This window comes from Phyllobates terribilis, unplaced genomic scaffold (genome assembly GCF_046119375.1).
Source record: "Phyllobates terribilis strain yellow unplaced genomic scaffold, ASM4611937v1 Scaffold_7__3_contigs__length_470593459, whole genome shotgun sequence".
Taxonomy (NCBI): Eukaryota; Metazoa; Chordata; class Amphibia; order Anura; family Dendrobatidae; genus Phyllobates; species Phyllobates terribilis.
Genome location: NW_027362767.1, coordinates 372,710,433 through 372,721,607, shown reverse-complemented (window position 1 = coordinate 372,721,607; position 11,175 = coordinate 372,710,433). Strand labels below are relative to the sequence as shown.

General features: G+C 39.8%; 1 protein-coding gene across 1 annotated transcript; it reads right to left on the bottom strand.

The window, feature by feature from the left end:
• Nucleotides 1-723: 723 nt before the first annotated feature.
• On the bottom strand, nucleotides 724-10,973 carry LOC141155515 (growth hormone secretagogue receptor type 1-like). The gene is made up of 2 exons (XM_073642383.1): nucleotides 10,026-10,973; nucleotides 724-1,025 (listed from the first exon to the last, which is right to left on the bottom strand). The coding sequence occupies exons 1-2, from the start codon at nucleotides 10,780-10,782 to the stop codon at nucleotides 724-726; spliced, it is 1,059 nt and encodes a 352-aa protein (XP_073498484.1). The 5' UTR covers nucleotides 10,783-10,973.
• Nucleotides 10,974-11,175: the final 202 nt, after the last annotated feature.

Sequence of the window (11,175 nt, the reverse complement as noted above, 5' to 3'; positions counted from 1 at the left end):
TTTCTTTCTATTATACCATTTACAAATTATTATACATTCCAGCCTTAATTATTAGTGGTGTTCTTGTAAGAAATATGTTGCTTTGTACTTCATTGTTATTTGAGGTATCTTCTACAATATAAGATGACCTTGCATATGTATTACTAAATTGTTACTTTGAAATAGATAATATATTTAATGTCTAATAAAAAGTATAAAAATTGTCGTAAGAGAGTTTGCTTGTTCTATTCTAATACCAAGCATATTTTAAAATTCAGTAAAATATACGCAACATTGACCAGTCTTGTATTTTTCTTGGCCAGTCTTGTATTTTTATTGGCCAGTCTTGTATTTTTCTTGGCCAGTCTTGTATTTTTCTTGGCAAGTCTTGTACATTTGCCAGTCTTGTATTTTTCTTGGCAAGTCTTGTACATTGACCAGTCTTGTATTCAAAGTTGACCTGACCATGGGTTAACGAGTGAGTCTTGAGGAATATTCGGTGAAAATCCTCACTGTAGTCTTAGGGTATGATGGCAGAAGACACAGAATGGTAGAAGAATCCATACAGCAACTGAACTCATTACAGACTCAATACTCAGACTCAGGGGTGAGTTTAATTGATGAAGGGAGATGTCAATGAGGAACATCACTTGTAAGACCCGACTTGGTGCACAACAAAGGGCAGCAGCCATAGGGGAAGGGAGAGGAGCTCGGCCTTGAAGACAAGACTGGTGCGTAACAGTACTACATGAAAGAAGTCATCTCTGTCCCTTCTAGAGAAGACTGCTCGCTTCTTGGCATGTTCCTGGATTGCAGATCTTCCTTTGGATTGAGGATTTTACGCATGGCGGCCCTGTATTTTTGTGACATAATGTTGTACAGCATGGGGTTTATGGAGGCATTCAGGTAAAACAGAACCATAGAGATGAGATTTAGGTACTGAGTCAGGTGATAAAAAATGATTTCTTCTAATCCAGTCCAAGCAAACAAGATCCGGCCAATGTGGAAGGGCAGCCAACACAACACAAAGGACAATACGACAACAGCTGGAAAACACAAAACGATTATATACATGAAAAATCTATAGTATAGAAATATTGCATTTTGCATTCTAATGCCACACCATGATGATCTATCTAATGTAATAATCTCTTTTCTAATATACCTTCATTAAAAAGTCCCTACCATTCCATCTCTTCTCTCCTACTGCTTTTTTTTTTCAACCAACTTGCTGTTTGACCTTTTGTTTGAGAACCCCAGTGCATGCTGGGATACTCAAACTGGACATCATCAGGAGACAGAGACTGCTGCTACTGCTGCTGCCTCTCCCTGAAAAGATGCATCCTCAATGACACCCGTTTCAGGGGCTGGGCAAGTCCCTGCTCTGAGTATGCGTTGGTTGTCAATTCCAATGTATGCTCAGTAGGATCTTACCACTGTGCAATATTCGTTTTAATGCACAGTGACAGTGCGCTCTCTCGCTGGCTCTGATGAGAAGTGATGAGCCAGTAAGAAAGCGCACTATTAGTGCACTTTGTAAGAAGATAACCCAGCAAGGAGAGGCCAACCCTGCCCTCTGACACTTTCAGGGCTGGAACTGGTCCCTGCTTTTTGCATTCTCTCCTTTCAGTGAACGTTGACCGTGCAATCTCTTGCCGACTTGTCACTTCTCTTCAGAGCCAAGGGAGCTCACTGTCACTGTGCATCAAGAAGAATATTGCACAGTGACCAGATCCTACTGAGCATACGTCAGAATTGACAGCCAATGACGAGCTAACTAGCGATTAGTTGCAGCCATTGAGAATGATAAACCTTGTAGCTACTCACCAAAAAAAAGAGGAAGGACTGAAAGTTTAGCGTTTTCTTCTTTCTTTAACGCTCTTCTATCCACAATTAATCTAACTAACTGTCCTCAAGAATATTCCTACATCTTTTACCATAACAGTGAAACTGCCTTGAATCATCATGGGATAGGCAGAACAATAAACAAATGGACTGACAATACATCAATGCACAGTGTGTGTACATAGTGGCAAGGTAAAAACTATGTGCACACAACTGGTCTCTATATACAACCCCTGGCAAAAATTATGGAATCACAGGGCTCGGAGGATGTTCATTCAGTTGTTTAATGTTGTTGAAAAAAAGCAGATCGCAGACATGGCACAAAACTAAAGTCATTTCAAATGGCAACTTTAGGGCTTTAAGAAACACTAAAAGAAATCAAGATTAAAAATGTGGTACTCAGTAAGGGTAATTTTTTTTCAGACCAGAGGGAAAAAATTATGGAATCACTCAATTCTGAGGAAAAAATTATGGAATCATGAAAAACAAACGCACAAAAGAACACTCCAATACATCACTAGTATTTTGTTGCACCACCTCTGGCTTTTAATAACAGCTTGCTGTCTCTGAGGCATGGCCTTAATGAGTGACAAACTGTACTCTTCATCAATCTGGCTCCAACTTTCTCTGATTGCTGTTGCCAGATCAGCTTTGCAGGTTGGAGCCTTGTCATGGACCATTTTCTTCAACTTCAACCAAAGATTTTCAATTAGATTGAGATCTGGACTATTTGCAGGCCATGACATTGACCTTATGTGTCTTCTTTCAAGGAATGTTTTCACAGTTTTTGCTCTATGGCAGGATGCATTATCATCTTGAAAAATGATGTCATCATCCTCAAACATCCTTTCAATTGATGGGATAAGAAAACTGTCCAAAATATAAATGTAAACTTGGGCATTTATTGAAGATCTAATGACAGCCATCTCCCCAGTGCCTTTACCTGACATGCAGCCCCATATCTTCAATGACTGTGGAAATTTGCATGTTCTCTTCTTGCTGTCATCTTTATAAATCTCATTGGAATGGCACCAAACAAAAGTTCCAGCATCATCACCTTGCCCAATGCAGATTCGCGATTCATCACTGAATATGACTTTCATCCAGTCATCCACAGTCCACGGTTGCTTTTCCTTAGCCCATTGTAACCTTGTTTTTTTCTGTTTAGGTGTTAATGATGGCTTATGTTTAGCTTTTCTGTATGTAAATCCCATTTCTTTTAGGCGGTTTCTTACAGTTTGGTCACAGACATTGACTCCAGTTTCCTCCCATTCGTTCCTCATTTGTTTTGTTGTGCATTTCCTGTTTTGGAGACATATTGCTTTAAGTTTCTGGTCTTGACGCTTTGATGTCTTCCTTGGTCTACCAGTATGTTTGCCTTTAACAACCTTCCCATGTTGTTTGTATTTTTTCCAGATTTTAGACACAACTGATTGTGAACAACCAATATCTTTTGCAACATTGCGTGATGATTTACCTTCTTTTAAGAGTTTTATAATCCTCTTCTTTGTTTCAATTGACATCTCTTGTGTTGGAGCCATGATTCATGTCAGTCCACTTGGTGCAACAGCTCTCCAAGGTGTGATCACTCCTTTTTAGATGCAGACTAACGAGCAGATCTAATTTGATGCAGGTGTTAGTTTTCAAAATGAAAATTTACAGGGTGATTCCATATTTTTTTCCTCAGAATTGAGTGATTCCATATTTTTTTCCCTCTGCTTGGTCTGAAAAAAATTACCCTTACTGAGTACCACATTTTTAATCTTGATTTCTTTTAGTGTTTCTTAAAGCCCTAAAGTTGCCATTTGAAATGACTTTAGTTTTGTGCCATGTCTGTGATCTGCTTTTTTTCAACAACATTAAACAACTGAATGAACATCCTCTGAGCCCGGTGATTCCATAATTTTTGCCAGGGGTTGCACTTGAAAGCACAGAGGAAAAACACCAGCAAAGCTGCTTCGGAAGCAGCTTCAGGAAAAAGGCCTGACGTTTTTTTCCTGAAGAGGTTTTGCCTTGAAAAACTCCTATCGGGGTGTGAAAATCGACATGTGGATATACCCAAAAAACTGCTTCAAAAACTCTCGATAAACTCTTACAATTTATTTATATGGGAAAATCACTGTGTGGTTTATTTGAGGAATCTTTTAAGCTTTTTTGGAAAAGATTTAGAAAAATGCCTGGTGGAAAGAAAGAAAGTTCATGTCACTTCTTTTGAAGAAGATCCTGACGGAAACCTCTCCAAACTAAGGCACTGTGAAATCAAAAAGCAACAAAGAACACTTCAGGAAAAAAACTCCTTCAAAACTGCTTCAAAAAATGATTTGGGATAAAGAAAATTTCAAAACCTCACCAAAAAAAGGAGAGTTTCCTGCTTGAAAAAGTTATGGATTATCACCTCCTCAAAAAACTCAGTGTGAACATAGCCTTAATGTTAAGACAAAGGTTGTGAAAGAAGTGGAAAAAAAGATGCAGGGTTTGATTACTAAAACTTAAAAGACTTTAAAATAATGACATTGTATGTCCTTTTCCATTTTTTTACAGAAGCAGTGTTGTCATAGTCACCCTATGTGGATTCATATCAACGTTCTCATCCAAGTTTACATATACAAGTGCTTCTCACTAAATTAGAATATCATCAAAAAGTTAATTTATTTCAGTTCTTCAATACAAAAAGTGAAACTCCTATATACAGTCATTACAAACAGTGATCTATTTCATGTGTTTATTTCTGTTAATGTTGATGATTATGGCTTACAGCCAATGAAAACACAAAAGTCATCTCAGGAAATTAGAATAATTAACAAAAAACACATGCAAAGGCTTCCGATGCATTTAAAAAGGTCCCTTAGTCTGTTTCAATAGGCTACATAATCATGGGGAAGATTGCTGACTTGACAGATGTCCAGAAGGCAGTCATTGACACACTCCACAAGGAGGATAAGCCACAAAAGGTCATTGCTAAAGAAGCTGGCTGCTCACAAGGAGTGGACTGCTGCTGGAGTTATTGCTTCCAGAGCCACCTTACACAGATGCATCCAGGACATGGGCTACAAGTATCGCATTCCTTGTGTCAAGCCACTCATGACCAATAGACAACGTCAGAAGCGTCTTACCTGGGCCAAGGAGAAAAAGACCTGGACTGATGCTCAGTGGTCCAAGGCTTTTTCAGATGAAAGTAAATTTTGCATTTCATTTGGAAATGAAGGTCCCAGAGTCTGGAGGAAGAGTGGAGAGGCCTCAATCCAAGCTGCTTGAGGTCTAGTGTGAAGTCTCCACAATCAGTGATGGTTTGGGGAGCCATGTCATCTGCTGGTGGAGGTCCACTGTGTTTTAGCAAGACCAAAGTCAACGCAACCGTCTGCTAGGAAATTTTAGAGCACTTCATGCTTCCCTGTGCCGACAAGCTTTTTGGAGATGGAAATGTAATTCTCCAGCAGGACTTGGCCCCTGTCCACACTGCCAAAAGTACCAATACCTGGTTTACAAACAACAGTATCACTGCACTTGATTGGCCAGCAAACTCGCCTGACCTTAACCCCATAGAGAATCTATGGGGTACTGTCAAGAGGAAGATGAGACACCAGACCCAACAATGCAGAAGAGCTGAAGGCTGCTATCAAAGCAACCTGGGCTTCCATAACACCTCAGCAGTGCCACAGGCTGATCCCTCCATGCCACGCCGCATTGATGCAAAAGGAGCTCCGACCAAGTATTGAGTGCGTTTACTGAACATACATTTCAGTAGGCCAACATTTCAGATTTTAAAAACATTTTTCAAGCTGTTGTTATAAAGTATTCTAATTTACTGAGATAGTGATTTTTGTGTTTTCATTGGCTGTAAGCCATAATCATCAACATTATCAGAAATAAACACTTGAAATAGATCACTCTGTTTGTAATTACTCTATATAATATATGAGCTTCACTTTTTCTATTGAAGAACTGAAATAAATTAACTTTTTGATGATATTCTAATTTAGTGAGAAGCACTTGTATATGCCCATAAACATGCGTTAATCAACTATATACAAGTCAGTCAGTGCTCATTTATTCAGAAAGGCTTACAAAACTGTACAAATGATCAGTTCCCATACAACATGTATGTTGTTGGAAGCACATCCCGTTTACATGGGTAGATGTGCTGCCTACAACAGTGATTTGAACAATCTATTCCCTTGACAAACAAGTATTTTGCTTGTTTCTCATCTGAATGGCGGCATGTTGACACTATTGATGATTTGGAATCTCATGATTGCTCGTTTGTCGGCCTGTGTAAATAGGCCTGTATAGAGAATGTTGGATAGATGTAGATATTGATGGCAATGGTGACATGAATTTACACACAGTCTCCATGCACAATTTATCCTCTTTCAGAACCCTGATGTACATGTACATCATACAGCAATGGTGAGGTGTATGGTTTAGGAATTCAGTCTGCTCCATACAGGATGGATGCCAGCTGTGTTATACAGCTGGTAGCGGCCTCTAACAGCAGTGACCAAAGTTAGCTCTGATAGCTGCTGTTGAACAATATACTATAGATGCCACTGTCAATTACTGTTATTTCCAGCACACCCAATGTTCTCGCAAGGTGCACGCTATCAAGGTAGCTTCCATGGTAGAAATGATCTAAGCTGAGGACTTATTTCTACTATATACTGCAGTGGGCAGCACGGTGGCTCAGTGGTTAGCACTGTTGTTTTGCAGCTCTGGGGTCCTGGGTTCAAATCCCACCAAGGTCAACTTCTGCAAGGAGTTTGTATGTTCTCCCCGTGTTTGTGTGCTTTTCCTCCGGGTTCTCCATTTTCCTCCCACACTCCAAAGACATACTGCTATATATCATATTTTTCAGACTATAAGACGCACCCCAAATTTTGGGGTGGAAAATAGGAAAAACATATTTTTATAAGATCTTTCCTTGGGGCAGTGGAGCGGGGGTCACAGGAAGCAGGGTCCTTCAGGAAGATGCTCCAGCAACCGGGAGTTGCGGTGGTGGTGGAGCAGGATCGCAGGGCCCTCCATTCCCTCCCTCTCTCAGGAATCCGGTGGCTGCAGCAGAAAAGGTGTGATGCTGTGGAGCCGGTGTCATGCAGCGGGGGCATGGCAGAGCGGTGTGCCCGGCTTTCCGGTGGCCGCAGCCATCTTCCTGAAGCTGTGATTTACAGGAAAATGGAAGCTTGGGCTCCCAGTCTGCGCATGCGCCGGCTCGGACAGCCATTTTCCTGTAGATCACGGCTTCAGGAAGATGGCCGCGGCCATCGGAAACCGCGCACGCCACTCTACCTCTGCTGACAGCAGCAGCATCTCACCTCCTCTTCTGCTGCTGCCACCTCCAGGTTCCTGAAGGAGGGATGGAACGGAGAGCTCTGCGATCCCGCCCCACCACCACCGCAACTATGCGATAAAGTAACGTTCGGCCATAAGACGCCCCCCCCCCCATTTTTCTCCCAAATTTGGGGGAAAAAAAGTGGGTCTCATGGTCTGAAAAATATGGTGAGTAAAATAAATAAATACAGTACTTGTGTATTGAAGTATATTTGTAAAACTAATTGAAAGTTCAAGTCCTCCAAGGGGGCTAAATAAATGAGTGAAGTGTAACAAAAGAAAAAAATATATAAATCAAATCACCCCCTCTTTAGTCGCTCTAATAATAAATGAAAATTAAGAAAAATATATTTCGTATCAACCAATCCATAAAAGTGCGGTTTGCTAAAATTTGTAATTAACGTATATGGTAAACGCTTTAATGAAAAAAAAAAAGAATTGCTTTCTTATGCTGACAGCACCTTTTAAAAAAATAACATCAAAACACTGCGTATATCCCAGAAAGGTACCAATAAAAACCAGGTTGGCAAGTGAAAAAGCAAGACCTCGCACAACTCATCAATGGAAAAATAAAAAAAAGTTATGTGTTACAACTAAATTTTTTTAGAAAGTTACAAATTTTTTTAACTACTAAAATATAAAAAATAAAACTATGCAAGTTTGGTATCACCATAATCATACTGACTTGGAGAATCATGTTGCCAGGGCATTTTTATAGCACAAAGAATACCGTAAAAGTAACACTTAAAAGCCATTTGACCATTTCATACAATTCTGAAAATTTTTCCCTGCATTCAGAACATTATATGTTAAATGAAGGGTGTAATTCCAAACTACAACTTGTCCTGTGAAAAAAGCAATCCCTCATATGGCTAGGACAAAGGAAACATAAAAAGGTATGGCACTTAAAAGAAGAGGAGGAAAACACAAAAGAGCAAAAATATAAAATGTCCTGGTCCTGAGAGGGGTAAGCAGCCATAAATGACAAACTCCTCTCTGCTTCTTTAGTATTTTCTGGACTCCAGTCCACAAAAGAATCTGATTATATGTGGTCGTTATCCAGTTGGTCACTTTTAACACACATTGTATCCGACTGAAACCATGTAGGGATATGTTTCCATTGTTTCTGGAATATATAAAAATGATTTCCGCAGAAGAAAAATGACCGGTACTTCTTGTCAATAGCTGGTTAGACAGCTGGCGTAACGCATGGTGCTGTGAATGTCTTTGATCGTCTCGTTTCAGCGTGTTCTGGACAGGACACTCCTGAAACCCACGCAATGACCTGCTTGTAGAACAAGACTGGAAAAGCTTTTATCTTTATTTCTTTTTTGTAAATGAGAAATTTCCACTAAATATTCTAGTGTTACAGTGCTGGTGAGCTTACTCATAGAGAACAACCAAGGAAACACAATCAAATATGACCATCATGTTCACCCTCGCAGTGGGTTTAGTTTCAGGTTTTTTTTCATTATTAGTAAAGGAAAAAGACTACAAATATTACTGTATTATATACTAATTATCCCCTTCCAGGCAATAGAGGCAGTAATCTGAATCCTGGCTTCCCTGGCTGTGTCTAGAACTTAATAACTGATGATCCATTAATATATAATATGATATCGGTGTGGTCCGAGACCTTCGGCTACTCAGTGCTGGTTCCAGGTGTCAGTCCCCCACCGATCAGCTGGCAATTGGTCCGGCAGTGGCTGGAACTAAGTGATGTACTCAACCGCAGCGAGCACTGCCATTCCTCAGCGTTGCCTTCTCTCTATTCCATTCACAGCAATCCGTAATACTGACGAAGGTCAATGTGACCGAGATGTTTATTTCTTTGGATTGTCTGCACCTAATAAAGTTTCTTCATACACATCCTTGAGTGTCAAGTTCTCTACAAGTTAATTCATGGGATGGGATCCTACTTGGGCACCATCAACAGGAGTGACGTGATTGCTACTCTATAAGTTATTTTCTATGAGACTACTGGAGCTAGCGGAGTACTGCGTTGGGTAATTTACGGCAATGCCATGGAGAATGAATGCTGTGAAGCTTGAGCATTCTCAATCTCCACTTCATTCAAACAGAGCTTTGTGAGGCCCATTGTCAAGATTGGTGGGTTTCCCCTTGGTTGGACACCCAGTGATAAATAACGTATCTTATCAATAGGGGACAACGTATATCCTTTGTACTATGCCTTTAAGGTCGCAGGCACACTGTCGTATTATGGATGCACGTTCTAAGGATCCATGACAGTGCACCCTTAGAAACCACCCATCCTGTATATTTGCGTGACTCCAAATTAATACAAAGCCTTAAAGAGTTTTTGTATGACTGATTTACATGGCTTCCATGAAAAAAATTATGGCATATAGTGACCTAGAAGAGAATATGGTGCTATATTGGGGCATCTTACAATAGAACATAGAGTCCCCAATGCCCCAGTGTCCACAATAAGGACCCATAAGGGATTCCACATACTACTAAGAGCAAGAGTGAATCCAGAAAAATAGGCATCAGCAGGGATATCACACCCAAACTATATGATAGCTACTATCTGAATCGCAACACTAGATCGATGTCTACTGCAAAATTAAAACAGAAACAAAAAAATAAACTTCTGTAACATATCAATTTCACTTTAGTGATTTCTTCTTATATCTTAAAGAATTCAATGTATTTTGGGCTTAAATGACCTGATAAAGTTATAAGTGGGTTGTGCATTTTTTCAAGTTATTTTTTCTCCATCATCCACCACCAAAGGTAATTCCTATTTGTACTCATCATAATATATGCGACCAGTCTATAAAAGTTTTCCAAAATTACTTAGTGGAGACTGCATCATTTTCTAAAGGAAACATGCAATTCCGGTGGTGACTTACCCAACATTTTTACAGTCTGTTTGTGTTGTTTCCCTCTATTGGCTGCGGTAGGGCCATGTACCACATGCTTGTTCTTCCAAAGCTTCCTACAGATTAAACCATAAAGGAATGTGAGAAAAAAGACCGGAATGAAAAAATATATGGTTGAGACCCATGCCATAACTCCAAGAAAGCCATTGTGTGCGGCATGCTCCATGTACTTGCATTCCTTGGTCTCCTCTGGTTGTGTTCCATTACGATGTTCTACTCCGAACAAAAACAAAACAGGTGAGGCCGTGATTAAGGCAAGGATCCACAAGAATATGATGATGATCTTCACTCTCTTCTTAGTGATCATGATTTTGGCCTTGAGGGGGTAACAAATGGCAAGATACCTTTCCACACTAACAGTGGTGATATGAAGGATTGTACAGTAGGTGCAAGTCTCGCTCAGGTAAACCAAAAACTTGCAGAGGAAGTTTCCAAAAATATAAGGTTTGTATTTCCAGATTCTGTACAAATCAGATGGCAGACCAAGGAAAATCAGAATGTCCGACACTGCCATGCTGGAAAGGTACATGTTAACTGTGGACCTCATGTCCTTATATCTCTCATAGATCAAAATTGTAACCAGATTTCCCGTCACACCCAATAAGAAGAGCATAATGCAAATGATTGTGACCGGAACCAAAATGTAAATATCGAAAAGTGCAGTTGTCTTATCCAGAGTGTTGGTCTCATTCTTCCCAAGTTCGACTTCAGTTTGGTTTACACCCATATTCCGGCCACTATCTTGATCAAATCCTTATAGAGTCTTTGATAGAGGAGTCCGATAGTATGTTCTCAGCTGCCATTCCCATTGAAAAGAGGACAAATGTATGAAATATCCTTGACTATAGGAAAATTTTGGCAGGTCTTGTCAGGATGTAAGTTATTTTTCGATGTCGGGCTTGAACAGAAAATTTTACAGTACTGAGAGAGTATCTGACCTTATTTGAGAATAATGTACTTTAATGCTCAATTAGTGGATTAAAAACCTGTCCTTGTGTGCTTTAACAGTCCATTACCCTTTGCAAAATCACATTTGTCACCATTTTTGAACAAGTCTTTATTACTCTTTACATGAAGCATGAAAGATAAATATACATATTTAGTCATTAGCTTTATGCCT